This window comes from Watersipora subatra, chromosome 9 (assembly GCF_963576615.1).
Source record: "Watersipora subatra chromosome 9, tzWatSuba1.1, whole genome shotgun sequence".
NCBI lineage: Eukaryota > Metazoa > Bryozoa > Gymnolaemata > Cheilostomatida > Watersiporidae > Watersipora > Watersipora subatra.
Genome location: NC_088716.1, coordinates 8,845,915 through 8,866,570, shown reverse-complemented (window position 1 = coordinate 8,866,570; position 20,656 = coordinate 8,845,915). Strand labels below are relative to the sequence as shown.

Sequence of the window (20,656 nt, the reverse complement as noted above, 5' to 3'; positions counted from 1 at the left end):
TAAATCAGCTCAGTCCTAGAGTGCATTTTACCAACTTGCTGACACCTGCCATAAATTATGCTCACTAGCACCCTTGCAGTCAGATGTGTCTATATAGCACCGGCAATAATTACATGGACAATTTTCTTACATCTGCATTGCAGTCGACAAGCGCAGTTGTTAGAGCGTCAGTTGAACAAGCTAAATCTTATGAGTTTTCCTCCTCTTCACCTATGGTTTCGGAGGAGCGGACAGTCTCGTCCTTTATTATGGTAAAGTTTGCTCAAATTTGTAACCAGATTGAGATAATCAGTAGGAACCCGTTGGTTTCAACACTACAAAACACTCTGCAACCTTCTGAGATAATGAATCTGTGGTAAGTCTGTAAAATGGTTTTATATCCTGTTTAAAGTTTAGATAAATCCAGTACACCAGTCAAAAAATTCGAACATCAATGCCTGTGTAGATTAGTCAAATTAAGGGCATCCAAACGTTTATAAAATTACGGTTAAGTAATACATTTACAGCTGTCAAAATGTATAATGCAGGTAATAAAATATAAAACAAACATTTAAATGGGAAAATGGTCTTTGTTAAGAAAAGATTTACCTTCAGTGAGTGTGCCCCTTTATGTAAACGTCCAGGATGATATGAGACTACATGAAAACCTAGTTATTGGCATAATAGCTGTTTTTAAAAACACTTCTGTGTATGAAATTCTTATGCTTCCTAATCGGTTAATAATTTTTTCTGCAATAGAAGTATTGTAGAAATGCTTAGTTTCCACAGCTATCATATCTGTATAAAAATGCTTCAAGTCGAAGTTGTCTACACTTCATACGCGTGAAGGTCTAGTTACAGCCAACCTCATCACTACCATCATAACAGTTTTCGTAGCCGTTGCAACGATCTTCAGGTCGTACGCATAGTTGATTGTCGGCGCAGACGAAGCTGTTTTCCACACTGCACTTGATGCCAGTAGCCAGCACTTCGAACTACAACATAATGACATCTGTCGTTCTGGACCAATTTTTAGCTAGTCATTTAGAGCAAATATGTTCATTCATTGTAAGAACAATTAGAAAACACAAGATCGGTAGAGGCATACATGGTCTTACTGAAGCATTCAAGATTTTCATAGAAGCACACAGCTTTCGATAGACCACACAAGACCTCCATAAAATATTTACCGTATTCGGGCAGCTGCTCTCATCGTTGTTATCCTCAGATTCGGCGGTACAGTCCACCTCACCATCGCATCTGTAGTCTGCGTTAATACACACATCCTCAGTCACATCCTCGTCATCTTGTACATTACATTGGAATCGTATCTTACGCCTTGTTGCTCTTCTGCAGAAGTCTGCGCAGTTGAGTTCATCGCTTTCATCGTTGTAGCAGTCTCGATATCCATCACATCGAAGGCTCATCGGAAGGCACTCGGACAGGGCATTGTTGCCACACTTGAACACATATGTTCCCTAGTAGAACAAAATACTTTTCAGTAAAAAGTTGTATATTCAGTGATGATTTATACATATACTGGCAACTAGGGTAACAAGACAAGCACCTGCTACAACTCCTCGGTCTAGAAGAGACTAGTTCCTCTTAATTGAAGTGCAAACATGAAAGGTCAAGTTTGCGGCGATAAGATTATATAAAACATTACACTGGCAACACGAATACAACAGAAAGGCACTAGTCTCATACCTATACATACAATTACCATAGACACATTGTTTTGTCTTATTGGCACATGCATTCCATAGACACACGAGTGTCATATATATACATATATGATTACCATAGACCCGTTGGTTCCATTAACACAAGTTGTGCTAATGGAACCTAATGTTTGTATTAGAACAAGTTTTTCATACAAACATGAATCTGAGATGCATGTATATACATGATTAGCATAGACACATTGATTTCATTGGTACAAGCATCTCACATACACCTGAGTCTCCCATGTGGGTAAGTCCTATAAGCAACCAACACACTGAGACATGCTTAGACACACCGACACATAACATGACATATAATCAATCATCAATACATATGTATCTATAGACTCGTACTTATAATAAACACACAAACGCCAAGGAGTCAACTTGACACATCAGTTTCCCAGAAAGTTTGGAAATTGTATAATGTAACTGACTGGTATGTACACAACAGTGCGTTTCACAAACTCCCTCAAAACATATACACAAACTTAACAAGGTTTCATATTCTAATAGTTAATTCTACATCAATTAAAGGTTCAAAATCTTTCATGGTTTGTGTCCACATTTTTTACATGACAATTATAGGGTTTCAACTTATTTTAATTTACGTAATATGAACTGTGCCTACAACATCTAACAATTACTCTGAAAATATAATTGCTAGCTGCTTTAACAATCTTTCACCTAATATCCTTTTTTGTAACAGGTATTGGTATTTTAAATGCTATATGTCAAACCATTTATCTGATTTTAGTGGCTAACTGTTGCCCCTTTTTATCATTTTTGTATGGCATAATTTGACAATAAACATATGTAAAATGTAATATGAAATGTTTGAAATGAAATTATTGCCAATAAAGTAATATTATATGTATAATATACATATATATTATATTTATATATATAAATCTCAGTGTTTGTTTGTCTGTCCATCTGTCTGTCCAGTTATAGCGATTAAGTTTTAGGAATGAAAAATCTGCTGCTCACTGGATTTGAATTCAGAACCTCCAGTTATGCAGACAAGCATTTATCCAATACACTACGCTGTCCAACTGGCTATACTATAAAATAAATTGAACACACGCTTATTCCATATGCCAGTTTTTCATGGCTTCACACTCACCACTGCATACCCACATCATACACACACCCATACCAGAAGAAAAATCTGTGCCCACTGCCCATACATGAAATTTGAATTCAGAACCTCCAGTTATGCAGAGAAGTATTGATCCAATACACTACTCTGTCCAACTGGCTATACTAGGGAATAAAGTGGGCACATACTTGTTACACATACCAATCTTTCATGGTTCAAGTTCAACAATGCAGGTAGCGCTACCCGTAAAGCCATACCAGAAGCAAAATGCGTGGCCATACATGACGAAAAATGCTTAAATTCACTTGGCCAAAACTATTGCAATAATTGTAGTAGGCACAGCAGCTGGTACTGTATGAATTACACAGAAATAAGCACAACCCATGTAACGCCCAGGCATTCATCTACAATGTATGTATATATATATATATGTTTAGATATATAGTGTTATATGTATGCTACATATTTTTGGTGTTAGCACATAGTATAAAATAAATTCAATGTATGTATCTATATGTATTTTGTTTTAAATAAAACCTCTGCCACATTTGTACAGCAGCTCAGCTTGTTATATAATTTTAATCAAACTGTCATACCATCATTTTTTTTGGATCATTGGTGGTGTTGGTACAGTATTGGATGTTGTCCTTGGTCAGCATCACAATCCTTGGATCATTTCTACCAATGGCAGCATGGTGGTTGTCATTTCTTCCAAGTTTTGGGAACCATTCGGTAGAGTAAGTCGCAAAAACAGCAGCTATCGCTCCTACAATACAAATAGAAATACCTCCTTGTGTCTGACTGGCTACAAAAGTACCTAGATATCAGCATCATAGTCTTGCTGCTGAGGAGATTCTAGTTGTTCCCTCAAACAAGTTTTAAAACTTTTAGCGCTGACCATTAGAGCTGCCAACTGCTCAGCATTTTAGCTCCTTAATAAAGATATTATCAATACTATACTGCTGGTAGTCTGTGAGAGATAGTCAGTGTAATAAGTATCTGCACAACTATTCCATGGTACTGCAAAGTGGTCGAGTGGAATAGTGGGTAGCATACTTTGCTGCAAAGCCGAATGTTTAAGTTCGGTTCCAATGCATTTTGTTTCCTTACCTCTAAGAGGAGTTAATGTAATTTAATTTAATTGTAATTTAATGTAAAAATTAAATCATAAAAAAATAATAGGCAGACAATAATGCCAATAAAAGAGGAGTGTGTAATTAATAACAGCAGCCGCGTGCTATTGGTCAGTTTGAAAAATCACATAAATTCATGACAAATGTTTTAACGAAAAGTTTCAGTTTACATATAAAACTTTGCAAGTGATCTGAGATTTTAAAACCTTTTCAAAAAACATTCTGTTATTCATGGCTTATTCCTCACAAGTAAACATATTCAAAGATGGTTGTAGTTTTAGTCACTGTAGTTAGTAGCTGGCTGTGGACTCTCTTCAGACAGCACAATGCATGTCCTATTCAGGAGAGTTGTCCGTATTGTTAGCCAACATTATTATTATATATTATATAATATATATATATAATAATATATATATTATATATAATTATTATATATATTATATATAATATATTATATATATTATATATATTATAATATATTATAATATATAATATATATATATTATATATTATATTATATATTATATTATTATCCAACAGAGACATTCTTTTAAAGTCAAAAAGGATAATTTAGAAAATGTCTGTAGCCAGTTTCAGTGCATATAGTGCGGAGGGGAAAACACTACAAATGCACATGGGGAGATGATCATTCTAAAATTCCTATTCAATATTGCCTATATTCAGAAATAGCCTCTTTCTATTTACAATGTATATCATTCATAATCCTGATAGCAGCAAAGTAAACTATCAGCCCAGAAATATTCAGGCAACTGGTTATCCAAGTGATACAAGAATACGAACCAATTATGAGTACCAGAAGCAGTCCAATAATATTCAGAGTTATTCTACTGCAGGTAATGTGGTTCTTCGCCAACTTGGTTCCGCGGTTGAACTCCAGTTTCCAACACATTTTGTTATTTTACAGTTTTTTCCAGCAACTGGCAAGATGGCAACTGTAACAACCCTGAGTAAGATGATAAACAGCAGTAACCATCTTTGGCTTGAAACTATAAAACATTTTTTTATCTTATATCAATCATATCCTTTCTAATGCCTTGAAATAATTTTTATTCATGGAATGGTAGACTAGTTAAACTCGTAGAAGACAGTAAGTGAAATTGAGTTGGCAACTTGTTCTACTGTATGTTTAGTTGTAGTCATTCAAAAGAAAACCTGCAAAACAAGACTTCCTCAAATGTCTTTCTTTTGGTTTATTATCAGTTTTTTGCCATGTTTAAAAAAACTTTAACCTTTGTTTTACAAGTGTAATTTTCAGGTTTCAATTCTCGCCCAAGTTATAAGGTATTTAATTATTATCATGCTAGCATACAATATAGGAGGTTATGACAGGAGAGCTGCAGAACATGATATGATAACATGATATGATAACATGATATGATAACATAATATGATAACATGATATGATAACACGATATGAAAACACGATATGAAAACACCATATGATAATATGATATGATAACATGATATGATAATATGATATGATAACATGATATGATAACATGATATGATAATATGATAACATGATATGATAACATGATATGATAACATGATATGATAATATGATAACATGATATGATAACTTGATATGATAACATGATATGATAATATGATCTGATAACATGGTATGATAATATGATATGATAATATGATACGACAACATGATACAAAAACATGATATGATAACATGATATAAAACATGATATGATAACATGATATGATAACATGATATGATAACATGATATGATAACATGATATGATAATATGGTATGATAATATGGTATGGTAATATGATATAATAACATGATATGAAAATATGATAACATGATATGATAACATGATCTGATGCCATGATATGATAACATAATATGATGATATGATATGATAACATGATATGATAACATGATATAATAACATGATATGATAACATGATATGATAACATGATATGATAACATGGGATGATAATATGATATGATGACATGATTTGATAACATGATATGATAATATGAAAACATGATACGATAACATGATATGAAAATATGATAACATGATATGATAACATGATATGAAAACATGATATGATAATATGATAACATGGTATGATAACATGATATGATAATATGATAACATGGTATGATAACATGATATGATAATATGATATGATGATATGATAACATGATATAAAACATGATATGATAACATGATATGATAACATGATATGAAAACATGATATGAAAACATGATATGATAACATGATATGATAACATGATATGATAACATGATATGATAACATGATATGATAATATGATAATATGATATGATAATATGATAATGCGATAACGTGATATGATAACGTGATGTGATATGTTATGATAGAAACAGCTTTAGCAGATCATAAGCATAGTTTACAGCAAAATATATGGACCTAGCAAGATTGGATTTATTTGTCAAGCAAAACTAGAGTAGTGGTCAAACAAAGCACATTGAGGCAATTAGACTAGTCAAAAACAAGTTAGTCGTGATCAGACAAGCTACTAAGACCAGGCTACATTCTCTGCAAGTTTAGATTTTTCAAGGGGAAATTTTTCAATTCTTCAAGGACTTAGGTTTAGAGTCCTTGAGGACACAAATTTAGTCTCCTCGAGGACACAAGTTCAGATTCTTTGAGGACACGGGTTTAGCTTCCTCAAGGACAAACTTAGATGATCGGTTGTACGAGTCAGTTAAATGTGCCCCAATGAGAGAAACAGACAAAGTTAAGAGCGCACCAGATGAGGTTGGAGTACATCTCATCAACTTTTTAAAAGGTCACTAGAGAAAGTTCTAGGTTATAAACTGAAAACACAGATAATCTGGCTGTACAAAAGAATGAGATCCAAAGAATATCTAGCATTTACACATCTGTCTATTTCAAGCATGTACCTTTAGTGCATGCTCTGAGTGAGCCGAGTTAGTCTGCTCTCTTTTGGCAGAAATGTAAGAGCTGCAAGGCTAGAGTTTTTTTAACACTTAACAGACAAAGTTAAACAGTTACCAGACAACTTAAACAAACCAGCCAAGTGATATCAGTAAACTACATGGGTGGTGAATGTCACAGTTTAATTATTCTTTTTTGTCAATACTAGCAAAGTTTCAGTCACCCGTTATAGTTATTAAAAACTCACCTCAAACACTAGCGATGTTACCTGGCCCCAGCTTTCTGTGGAGCAGCTTAACTATAATGTTCCTTAATACTTAGCTTGAAATCTTCAACATTTGAATGGGTGTAGGCTGGTCTACATCATCTCTCATTAACGCTAGCCCAAATCAATAAAGAGAGCTAGGCCACACCTAGTCTATTATGTTGTGGGTGATTGTTAGCATTGTTCTATGAACAAAAGAGGCTTGCTAGTAGCATAAAGCTTGCACTAACTAGTTCTATTCATATGCTCTACTTGATTGGTTTTCAAACAGCATAGGTCTGTAAAGACACAGTACACTTAGCAGTGGAAGACCCAGCAGAGAGGATAATTACCAATTTATTTTTAACTTAACCATGGCATGATTGGATATTATCATCCAAATCCCATCATGCAGTAAAGATCTTTTGACAAAGTTTGCTCATAATCTTTTGCAATAGTGCTGATGAAAATATATTACAAAGCAAAACATTGAATGTTACGTGCTCAATTACTTTTACACAGCTTTACACCAATGTCTGTTATTCTGGTTTACTGTCAATAATTATTGCAGAAAGTTCTGAACATTCGTTCAATCAGATTTTGCTCACATGACTAACAACATGGCAGCAAAAACAGTCAAAGAAGCCGCAATGTTTTCAGTTTAACTAGAAGAAAAGCATTAAATCCGGCAAAAGATAACAGAAGTTATTAACAGAAGGTTGATCTTCGCAAACACTTTTTTTAACACTGAGATAGACAGCTATGCCTAACACAACGCCGCAATAGCAAGTGTACTCCGCACACTGATGTATTTACTGTGATTAGAGTTACAGAAGGTTACATAAGAGACTGATTCATTTCGTTCCAATAGCCTTTAAACCTACTAAGTTTATATTGCGCTATAATACCTTTCAAACTTTAATTACATATATGGGACCACAGGCTAAATAAATATTGCTTAGAGCATGTGATTAAAACCCCTGCTCCGTGATCTATTACAATACCCATTTGCTATTATGAAAGCTTGCTCCAAACATGGACGCCGCTTCCGTATTCAGTGTATTGATGGAGAAAGAAAGATTAAGGGAACACTTAAAGCATCATCCACCTACATGCAAAACTTACCAAGTTGATGAATGTTTAGACAGAAACTTAAGAAGTTACGTCCCATTAAAATTGTGAACTTCAGAAGTTCAGTTCTCCCAAAGCATGGCGGATCTGAAAAGTTTGTTGCCGTTTACTCATAACACTAACTTGAAGTCTGACTTGTTTAACTGTGATAGCTATCACCTTGGTTTTGCCTGGCTAACATGCGCAGCAAAGTCATCAAGTAAACTGAAAGTTGGTTATTGCTTACTTATTACGTGTCTCTCTCTTTAGCATGTTTTTTGTTTTGTTTCTCGATATGTAGGGTGCTGTGGACTCACGCTTGTTTAGACGTCGTACTCAGTTCTGTTGCTGACTTTAACAGCAGAGTTGCATTTTCATATTATCTGATCATCAGTTAACTCAAAAACAGTTCACAATGTCTGGCGCAATCCAATTGGTCAGCCTAGTAGTTTATTGGATGTTAGACTCTATTGGATGTCGAAGGAGCTCCTTGTAGAAATGATGCTATACAGCCTATGCAGCAGTAGTGAGAGAGTTGAAATCGTCTGTTGCTATAAGCATTATTTACATTTGCCAGAGTAACAAAAAACCTTTCAATTCTAATCCTAGCTTAATCCTAATCCTAATTATCAGAAGGACAAGAGTTGTGTTCTCTTTAAAATAAAGCTTAGTAAACTAGAAAATTCTAGTTTCACTTAGGAGGCGTACTTACCCAGCCTCATTTCCGTTTTGAATGGTGGCCAGTCCTTAAGTGGCTAATGAGTGTAACTGTTGAGCTCTCTAGTGGCCCATTCCTCATCATTCCTCATCATTGGTTATTAGTTATTGTGAGATAGATGAGGACTTACCGTCAAATCTTTATTTGAACACCACCTCTATTTGAACACCACCTCTATTTGAACACCATCTCTATTTGAACACCACCTCTATTTGAACACCACCTCTATTTGAACACCACATCTATTTGACCATCATTGTAGAAGAAAAATTGAAAAATAGAATGCCAGACTTTAATTGAATGCTACCACTTTTTAACGACACTTTGAAATTCTTTGACTTTTAACTTATAAATTTGCAGTTTATAGAATATTATTTGATAACATATTAGCGGTTATTCAAACTTGGCTTATAATGAATCGGCGCTCCTAACTTCTCTTCCATTGTAAATAAAAAGCCAGTTTTGGCTACAAACTGTAGCAAACATATCATACATAGGAGGATAATGAGATTTAATGTAACATTGGTAAATATTGTTATAAAATGAAAATATGCCTTAAAATTTCCAATTAAATAAAATTGAAAGCTCGAACAAATTGCAACGCAGGGTATAAGATCATTGTAGATTAATTACAAGCAATAGATAATAATTGATAAAGATACTTTTCAACTTCCCAATGCATATTTATTTAGAGACCTAACGGCAAGTTGGAGGTAAGTTATAGCAGATTTATTGCACCGTAAAAGGTTAATGTCACTCCGCCTAAAAGAGAGTGCAAAATGTAGGCAACATTCACTTCGTCTGTTAAAGAGTTAAAGTCAGCTTTTTAAAATTATGGTTAGTTATTTGAAAAATAGAATGCCACCCTCTATTTGAATGTCACCCTTAATAAAACGCCACTACAGGAGAAGGATTGAAGTAGAGAGCATCATGGGGTTCAAATAGAGATTTTATGGTATTTGTTTAGTTTGTCTCTTTGAAGCAAAACACCAGTTATTTTTGGTAGGTAGAGTTCCAAAGTTTATGAAGCGAGCAATCTGGCAACCATATTAAGGAGATGCCAAAATCAATTGTCAAAATTTACTGAAAATGGAGGATAACAGTCTAAGAGATATTAGAAGTTATACGTTTCTATCTGATCTGTCAAGTACGAGTGATTTAAAATGGCGTCTACTAAAAATACATTGACCAGTTTTAGCTCATTTGTTAAATTATGGCCATTGTTTGCTGATCATCATAATAATAGTACACGTAATGCTACTCACCAAAATAATAACATTGATACTATTAAACATGATAAAAACAGTAATACTGCTAGCCCTGATATTATATACTGGACACCATGTTAAGTCCCTTTTGTCGAAAGCTCATTTGTACAGTGGAAGAATTTCATTTTTCTATCCAAAACTTGCACATAAAATCTACCAACAATAATAGAGAAAATTCCATTTGACTAAAACAAGCAACGCATTATGTCTAAATATGTGAATAATTTGAGGAGAGCTGCGCATGTTTCCTGACAGTCCAACAAGGTTGGGGAAGGACCAGTGGCTGGTAAACTAGATTGGGGTAAGACTAAATGATATAAAACTTTGACTGAACTTTATAATCATGTCATAGAACAAGAAATTGGTTAGTTCTGACTCTGCACAGCAAGTGCTAGTCAAATAATCTTTTTGAAACAAAAACTTCAACAGACAGTTTTGTATGGGCTATTCTACCATATACTGTGATAATTAGCTCGCATGCTAAATAAATTAAATAATTAACTCGCGTGATAAATAGATACTCTGCTTTGTTAAGCAGAATTTTGCTAGTTTATCTTTGTCCATTCAAGCTAAAAAATCTACTACATAAATAAGATTCATAGACACAGTTAGTTAATGTTAGAATTGTCTCCTCTCTAGATGTCAAAGCTAAGCATCAATACAGCTGAGAAGGGTGTATAGGTGTGCTGGTGATTTTATAGAAGATAAATGCGCACTTATTCGAATTGAGTTTTGGAGGCATTTTATAAACTTACACCTCCAGTTGCCAAAATAAAAATGGAGAGTTGTCGTTACTGTACTTGTGATAATCACAGACTACTTAAACAAGCAGAATGTATTTTAACGATGACGTGTTTCTCTTTTATCAGTGTTTATGTCATCTTATAAGTCTATTCTATAAGAATGCTGATAGGCTGAGCATGACTTCTTTTTTAGCTTTGGTTTTAAGATTCTTACTATAGTGATGAGGGTAATCTCACACCCCCTTGTTTTGAATGCAAAAAAAAGGAATAAAAGAATCAAAACATAATGGAAACAGACATTCAAAATATATAAAAACAATATGTCATTGTAAGGTCATTCCAAGACGAGTGTAATGTTTCCCCAAAGCAGCGACATATAAAAAAACAACTCACTTTATGATCTTTGACTTTTCGTGCCTCTTCTCTGCTATTACAAGAAAGCATTTATTTATCATTGACAGTAAACAAATTGCCTATTGCCAATTGCTTGTATAAACTGGCAAACCAGATAATGTACCAACATGCACTGTCAATGCTACATATCTCTTATATTACTGACTAGCGGAATGCGCGGTGTTGTCCTTGTATTCAAAATCAGCTTGTAAACAATGAGGGATAATGAGAGTTGCCTGCCACTAATTGCTATTAGTCTGGCACATTGCCAATCGATAATTTGAGTAAGCTTACTAACAAGAGCTTACTACTTAACTAACCACACCCCATGACGTTATGGCATGACGTCAGCATATTTGCACCCATATAATGACATATATGAATCCATCAAGCTAGTGTGGCTTGATTGGTAAGGAATGGGACGAGCGAACGAAAGTGTCTACGATTACTGGTCTGCGTGGATGAAAAATAAAGGAAACAAGTAATTTAAACAAACTAATGTAATTTCATAAACTAAGTTTTATAAAAACAAAAATTCATTTTATGGAAGCTTTACAAATAGCTATTTCTAAGGTGATCGAACCCATGAAGTTCAAAGCAAAACTACATCACAATGCAAAAGCTTCAATATCTCTGTTTCTTTAATGAAGTTCTGGAACATTCCTTGGCATTCTACCGCCATTGTTTAATAAACTATTTTAGGAATCTCTAGTGATGTCTGTGAGAATGAGAAAGATTTGGGACTATAACTATCGTGCGATTGAAGTGGGAAGCCAACCAAATGCGTGTACATGGAGGATTGAACCAGCGTATAATAATCCAAAAGTTCTCATTGGAAACTGGTTTGAGAGGACAGAAAAGAAACAGGTAGTAGTGTTTTCATTTTGTTATGCAGTAAGTCGCCTGTTGCCCAGGATTTCTTTTACATTCAATCAGACAGCCTGCAAGTGGGTCTTTAAGAGGCTGGTTCACAGGCTGATGGAATTTTGATGAAGTTTTGAAGCTTAATATTTTTAATGACTTGGTGGGAGGCACAGAGCATATGCTTGTAAAGTTTGGATAAAATCGACTAAAAATGTGGAAACACGCAGCGTTTACAAATGAACTAACAGACAGACACACACAATGACAAAGTGAGATTTGTAAATATGAATGTAGACCCATTTGCAGCACTAACGCAAAAGGCCTCATTATAATTATGTGACCACTTTTGATTTCATCAGGAAATTACATGGGAAGACAATAATAAGTGTTATCTTTAAGTTCAAAAGATCACACCATAAGATTGCTTGTTGATAAAGACTACACCCAGGAGTGTCTAGTCATACACTGAGTTCTTTTAAAAAACATGGCCCCATTTTTTCATTGTGTTTATTCTTGCAACTATATGAGTAGTATATAGAGAGCAGATCTACACACAAAAGTGACGGATCCAGCGGGGGGATAGAAAAAGGGGGTTGTGAATTAAATTGGCTAGGGGTGTAGATTGAATCGTGTGGAGTTGAATGAGATGTTGGGGTTTGGGGGGAAATTGTGGTGTAGAGTAGGGGGTTGAATTCGAGGGGTTACGGATCCGCTCCTGGCGTAATCGGCGGATTATCTGTGGATGAGTCATCCGATTAGCGGGGGATGAGTCATCCGATTAAACGCGGATTATCGCGGGATTAGTCGGGGGAATCGTCGCGGATTAGTCGGGCGAATCGTCGCCGATTATCGGTGGAATAGTGGGGGTGAATATCTGGGACATCGAGGGCTGGATGGTTTTCCGGAGTGGATCTCGCGGATTATCGAGGAGAGCGAGAGATTACCTACCGGATGAGTGAGGGGGTTAATATCTGGGACACCGAGGGGTTGATTTTCCGGAGATTGTTATATATTTGAAACATTGAATATATATGAGAAAGTGTTTATGTACAAAGTTATTTTTTGAAGATTTGATGATTTTGTAATGTTGAAGCTCTTGAATGGTTAAGAATTTTAAGGAATTTATTTTCGGTTTTTTTTTTTGTATTTTTTTGTATGTAAGATTGAAATTTGTTGGAGAAATTAATATGTTGAATGAAAGATCAGTTTTATTACAAAATTATTCACTTTAAAAGATATATTTATATGTATTATTCATTATTTCCATCATCATTTTGTTTCAATAAAAATAAAATAGTTTATGTTTAACTTGAAATATATGAAAATATTCAAGTAGATAGGACACAATAAAGATAATATAGTATAAATGAAACATTGAATATATACATAAGAAAATGTTCATGTACAATCTTTATCAGTACTTTATAATAATTGTACATATACTTATTCTCTGTACTTTATTAACACACCTGATGATCTCTTACAGCACTTTATAATAATTGTACAAATACTTATTCTCAGTACTTTATCAACACTCCTAATGATCTCTTACAGCACTTTATAATAATTATACATATAATTATTCTCTGTACTTTATTAACACACCTGATGATCTCTTACAGCACTTTATAATAATTGTACATATACTTATTCTCAGTACTTTATTAACACACCTGATGATCTCTTACTACACTTTATAATAATTGTACACATACTTATTATCTGTACTTTGTTAACACACCTGGTGATCTCTTACAGCACTTTATAATAATTGTACACATGCTTATTCTCTGTATTTTATTAACACTCTTGATGATCTCTTACTACACTTTATTATAATTGTACACATACTTATTATCTGTACTTTGTTAACACACCTGGTGATCTCTTACAGCACTTTATAATAATTGTACATATACTTATTCTCTGTACTTTATTAACACCCCTAATGATCTCTTACAGCACTTTATAATAATTGTACATATACTTATTCTCTGTACTTTATTAACACTCTTGATGATCTCTTACAGCACTTTATAATAATTGTACTTATACTTAATATCTGTACTTTATTAACACTCTTGATGAACTCTTACAGCACTTTTTAATAATTGTACATATACTTATTATCTGTACTTTAATAACACTCCTGATGATCTCTTACTACACTTTATAATAATTGTACATATACTTATTCTCTGTACTTTATTAACACTCCTGATGATCTCTGACAGCACTTTATAATAATTGTACATATACTTATTCTCTGTACTTTATTAACACTCTTGATGATCTTTTACAGCACTTTATAATAATTGTACATATACTTATTCTCTGTACTTCATTAATACTCCTGATGATCTCTTACAGCACTTTATAATAATTGTACACATACTTATTCTCAGTACTTTATTAACACTCCTGATGATCTTTTACAGCACTTTAGAATAATTGTACACATACTTATTCTCTGTACTTTATTAACACTCTTGATGATCTCTTACTACACTTTATAATAATTGTACACATACTTATTCTCTGTATTTTATTAACACTCTTGATGGACTCTTACAGCACTTTATAATAATTGTACATATACTTAATATCTGTACTTTATTAACACTCTTGATGAACTCTTACAGCACTTTATAATAATTGTACATATACTTATTATCTGTACTTTGTTAACACACTTGATGATCTCTTACAACACTTTATAATAATTGTACATATACTTATTCTCTGTACTTTATTAACACTCTTGATGATCTCTTACAGCACTTTATAATAATTGTACATATACTTAATATCTGTACTTTATTAACACTCTTGATGAACTCTTACAGAACTTTATAATAATTGTACATATACTTATTATCTGTACTTTAATAACACTCCTGATGATCTCTTACTACACTTTATAATAATTGTACATATACTTATTCTCTGTACTTTATTAACAATCCTGATGAACTCTTACAGAACTTTATAATAATTGTACATATACTTATTATCTGTACTTTAATAACACTCCTGATGATCTCTTACTACACTTTATAATAATTGTACACATACTTATTCTCTGTACTTTATTAACACTCTTGATGATCTCTTACAGCACTTTATAATAATTGTACATATACTTAATATCTGTACTTTATTAACACTCCTGATGATCTTTTACAGCACTTTAGAATAATTGTACAAATACTTATTCTCTGTACTTTATTAACACTCTTGATGATCTCTTACTACACTTTATAATAATTGTACACATACTTATTCTCTGTATTTTATTAACACTCTTGATGGTCTTTTACTACACTTTATAATAATTGTACACATACTTATTCTCTGTACTTTTTTTACCACACCTGATGATCTCTTACAGCACTTTATAATAATTGTACATATACTTATTTTCAGTACTTTATTAACACTCTTGATGATCTCTTACAGCACTTTATAATAATTGTACATATACTTATTCTCTGTACTTTATTAACACTCCTGATCTTTAATTAAATTAAACTAGTAGACTTGCTAGCATCACATTCTAACTGATATCTTCAAAATATGGAAAAGACTGTGAAGTGATATATAATACACAATCTTTCGATAAAATCATGACAAAATACTTTTGGTAAAGAGAACCCTGTTATCATTCATCAATCTTTGAGAGAATAAATGATACATACTACATTTATTCAAAACAATACATATATTCATTTTCTTTATATTCTCTTCAAAACGAATACTTACCTATACCTACCTTAGTACAATTCCTCCATCTGTCCATTGGGCCTTCTTTTTTTTGCTCATCCCTCTATTTACTGGGCAAGAGACTGTTATGGAATGGTTAAGCCAAACCAAACAGGAGAATTCCATAAGCAAGCCTAGGAAAACACTCAGGTCGATTGCCAAGGCGCTTGTCCACACGACAGCCTGAACACAGCGACACTCAACGAACTTAATCGCGAGTAGCCGGCTAACAGAATTCTAGCTGAAGCATACAAGCCTTATGGTATCAACGCTCGATTGCCCCAAAATCTCAATCTGTATATAAGTAGGCATCAGGAGCAGGACTAAGTGATGAAAAGGAAAATTACACTGAGCAAGCTTCTTATACAGAGTATTGAAGAATAGTGGCGTATCCAACAGAATCAATGAAGCGAAAATAGTAAACAGATTTTCGCGAAATTGAATTTCGCGAAAGTGAATTTCGCGAAATTACACATTATATATATTATATAGTCAACTTTCGCGAAATTGAATTTCGCGAAAGTGAATTTCGCGAAATTGGATTTCGCGAAATTACACATATAATATATATGTGTAATTTCGCGAAATCCAATTTCGCGAAATCCAATTTCGCGAAATTCACTTTCGCGAAATTCAATTTCGCGAAAATCTGTTTACTATTTTCGCTTCATTGATTCTGTTGGATACGCCACTATTCTTCAATACTCTGTATAAGAAGCTTGCTCAGTGTAATTTTCCTTTTCATCACTTAGTCCTGCTCCTGATGCCTACTTATATACAGATTGAGATTTTGGGGCAATCGAGCGTTGATACCATAAGGCTTGTATACTTCAGCTAGAATTCTGTTAGCCGGCTACTCGCGATTAAGTTCGTTGAGTGTCGCTGTGTTCAGGCTGTCGTGTGGACAAGCGCCTTGGCAATCGACCTGAGTGTTTTCCTAGGCTTGCCTATGGAATTCTCCTGTTTGGTTTGGCTTAACCATTCCATAACAGTCTCTTGCCCAGTAAATAGAGGGATGAGCAAAAAAAAAAGAAGGCCCAATGGACAGATGGAGGAATTGTACTAAGGTAGGTATAGGTAAGTATTCGTTTTGAAGAGAATATAAAGAAAATGAATATATGTATTGTTTTGAATAAATGTAGTATGTATCATTTATTCTCTCAAAGATTGATGAATGATAACAGGGTTCTCTTTACCAAAAGTATTTTGTCATGATTTTATCGAAAGATTGTGTATTATATATCACTTCACAGTCTTTTCCATATTTTGAAGATATCAGTTAGAATGTGATGCTAGCAAGTCTACTAGTTTAATTTAATTAAAGATCAGGAGTGTTAATAAAGTACAGAGAATAAGTATATGTACAATTATTATAAAGTGCTGTAAGAGATCATCAAGAGTGTTAATAAAGTACTGAGAATAAGTATATGTACAATTATTATAAAGTGCTGTAAGAGATCATCAGGTGTGGTAAAAAAGTACAGAGAATAAGTATGTGTACAATTATTATAAAGTGTAGTAAAAGACCATCAAGAGTGTTAATAAAATACAGAGAATAAGTATGTGTACAATTATTATAAAGTGTAGTAAGAGATCATCAAGAGTGTTAATAAAGTACAGAGAATAAGTATGTGTACAATTATTCTAAAGTGCTGTAAAAGATCATCAGGAGTGTTAATAAAGTACTGAGAATAAGTATGTGTACAATTATTATAAAGTGCTGTAAGAGAACATCAGGAGTATTAATAAAGTACAGAGAATAAGTATATGTACAATTATTATAAAGTGCTGTAAGAGATCATCAAGAGTGTTAATAAAGTACAGAGAATAAGTATATGTACAATTATTATAAAGTGCTGTCAGAGATCATCAGGATTGATAATAAAGTACAGAGAATAAGTATATGTACAATTATTATAAAGTGTAGTAAGAGATCATCAGGAGTGTTATTAAAGTACAGATAATAAGTATATGTACAATTATTATAAAGTTCTGTAAGAGTTCATCAAGAGTGTTAATAAAGTACAGATATTAAGTATATATACAATTATTATAAAGTGCTGTAAGAGATCATCAAGAGTGTTAATAAAGTACAGAGAATAAGTATATGTACAATTATTATAAAGTGTTGTAAGAGATCATCAGGTGTGTTAACAAAGTACAGATAATAAGTATATGTACAATTATTATAAAGTGCTGTAAGAGTTCATCAAGAGTGTTAATAAAATACAGATAATAAGTATATGTACAATTATTATAAAGTGCTGTAAGAGTTCATCAAGAGTGTTAATAAAGTACAGATATTAAGTAAATGTACAATTATTATAAAGTGCTGTAAGAGATCATCAAGAGTGTTAATAAAGTACAGAGAATAAGTATGTGTACAATTATTATAAAGTGCTGTAAGAGATCATCAGGAGTGTTAATAAAGTACTGAGAATAAGTATATGTACAATTATTATAAAGTGTAGTAAGAGATCATCAAGAGTGTTAATAAAGTACAGAGAATAAGTATATGTACAATTATTATAAAGTGTATTAAGAGACCATCAAGAGTGTTAATAAAGTACAGAGAATAAGTATATGTACAATTATTATAAAGTGCTGTAAGAGATCATCAGGAGTGTTAATAAAGTACTGAGAATAAGTATATGTACAATTATTATAAAGTACTGTAAGAGATCATCAAGAGTGTTAATAAAGTACTGAGAATAAGTATATGTACAATTATTATAAAGTGCTGTAAGAGATCATCAGGAGTGTTAATAAAGTACTGAGAATAAGTATATGTACAATTATTATAAAGTGTAGTAAGAGATCATCAAGAGTGTTAATAAAGTACAGAGAATAAGTATATGTACAATTATTATAAAGTGTATTAAGAGATCATCAGGAGTGTTAATAAAGTACTGAGAATAAGTATGTGTACAATTATTATAAAGTGCTGTAAGAGATCATCAAGAGTGTTAATAAAGTACAGAGAATAAGTATATGTACAATTATTATAAAGTACTGTAAGAGATCATTAGGAGTGTTAATAAAGTACTGAGAATAAGTATGTGTACAATTATTATAAAGTGCTGTAAGAGATCATCAAGAGTGTTAATAAAGTACTGAGAATAAGTATATGTACAATTATTATAAAGTGCTGTAAGAGATCATCAAGAGTGTTAATAAAGTACTGAGAATAAGTATATGTACAATTATTATAAAGTGCTGTAAGAGATCATCAGGTGTGGTAAAAAAGTACAGAGAATAAGTATGTGTACAATTATTATAAAGTGTAGTAAAAGTCCATCAAGAGTGTTAATAAAATACAGAGAATAAGTATGTGTACAATTATTATAAAGTGTAGTAAGAGATCATCAAGAGTGTTAATAAAGTACAGAGAATAAGTATGTGTACAATTATTCTAAAGTGCTGTAAAAGATCATCAGGAGTGTTAATAAAGTACTGAGAATAAGTATGTGTACAATTATTATAAAGTGCTGTAAGAGATCATCAAGAGTGTTAATAAAGTACAGAGAATAAGTATATGTACAATTATTATAAAGTGCTGTAAGAGTTCATCAAGAGTGTTAATAAAGTACAGATATTAAGTATATGTACAATTATTATAAAGTGCTGTAAGAGATCATCAAGAGTGTTAATAAAGTACAGAGAATAAGTATATGTACAATTATTATAAAGTGCTGTAAGAGATCATTAGGGGTGTTAATAAAGTACAGAGAATAAGTATATGTACAATTATTATAAAGTGCTGTAAGAGATCACCAAGTGTGTTAACAAAGTACAGATAATAAGTATGTGTACAATTATTATAAAGTGTAGTAAGAGATCATCAAGAGTGTTAAGAAAGTACAGAGAATAAGTATGTGTACAATTATTATAAAGTGCTGTAAGAGATCACCAGGTGTGTTAACAAAGTACAGATAATAAGTATGTGTACAATTATTATAAAGTGTAGTAAGAGATCATCAGGTGTGTTAATAAAGTACTGAGAATAAGTATATGTACAATTATTATAAAGTGCTGTAAGAGATCATCAGGTGTGTTAATAAAGTACAGAGAATAAGTATATGTATAATTATTATAAAGTGCTGTAAGAGATCATTAGGAGTGTTAATAAAGTACTGAGAATAAGTATTTGTACAATTATCATAAAGTGCTGTAAGAGATCATCAGGTGTGTTAATAAAGTACAGAGAATAAGTATATGTACAATTATTATAAAGTACTGATAAAGATTGTACATGAACATTTTCTTATGTATATATTCAATGTTTCATTTATACTATATTATCTTTATTGTGTCCTATCTACTTGAATATTTTCATATATTTCAAGTTAAACATAAACTATTTTATTTTTATTGAAACAAAATGATGATGGAAATAATGAATAATACATATAAATATGTCTTTTAAAGTGAATAATTTTGTAATAAAACTGATCTTTCATTCAACATATTAATTTCTCCAACAAATTTCAATCTTACATACAAAAAAATACAAAAAAAAAAAACCGAAAATAAATTCCTTAAAATTCTTAACCATTCAAGAGCTTCAACATTACAAAATCATCAAATCTTCAAAAAATAACTTTGTACATAAACACTTTCTCATATATATTCAATGTTTCAAATATATAACAATCTCCGGAAAATCAACCCCTCGGTGTC

The 20,656-nt window shown here is 32.4% G+C and overlaps 1 protein-coding gene across 2 annotated transcripts; it reads right to left on the bottom strand.

Annotated features, from left to right (window-relative positions):
• Nucleotides 1-356: 356 nt before the first annotated feature.
• Nucleotides 357-7,253, bottom strand: LOC137404526 (very low-density lipoprotein receptor-like). Of its 2 annotated transcripts, none has more exons than XM_068090758.1 (5): nt 7,122-7,253; nt 4,740-4,891; nt 3,402-3,571; nt 1,170-1,457; nt 357-974 (listed from the first exon to the last, which is right to left on the bottom strand). In XM_068090758.1, exons 2-5 carry the CDS (start codon nt 4,846-4,848, stop codon nt 831-833), a joined length of 711 nt encoding a protein of 236 aa, XP_067946859.1. In that variant the 5' UTR covers nt 4,849-4,891; nt 7,122-7,253; the 3' UTR covers nt 357-830. The 2 variants fall into 2 exon arrangements, with proteins under 2 accessions (XP_067946859.1, XP_067946858.1); XM_068090757.1 differs by having other exon boundaries at nt 4,740-4,902; nt 7,122-7,184.
• Between the last annotated feature and the right edge of the window lie 13,403 nt (nt 7,254-20,656).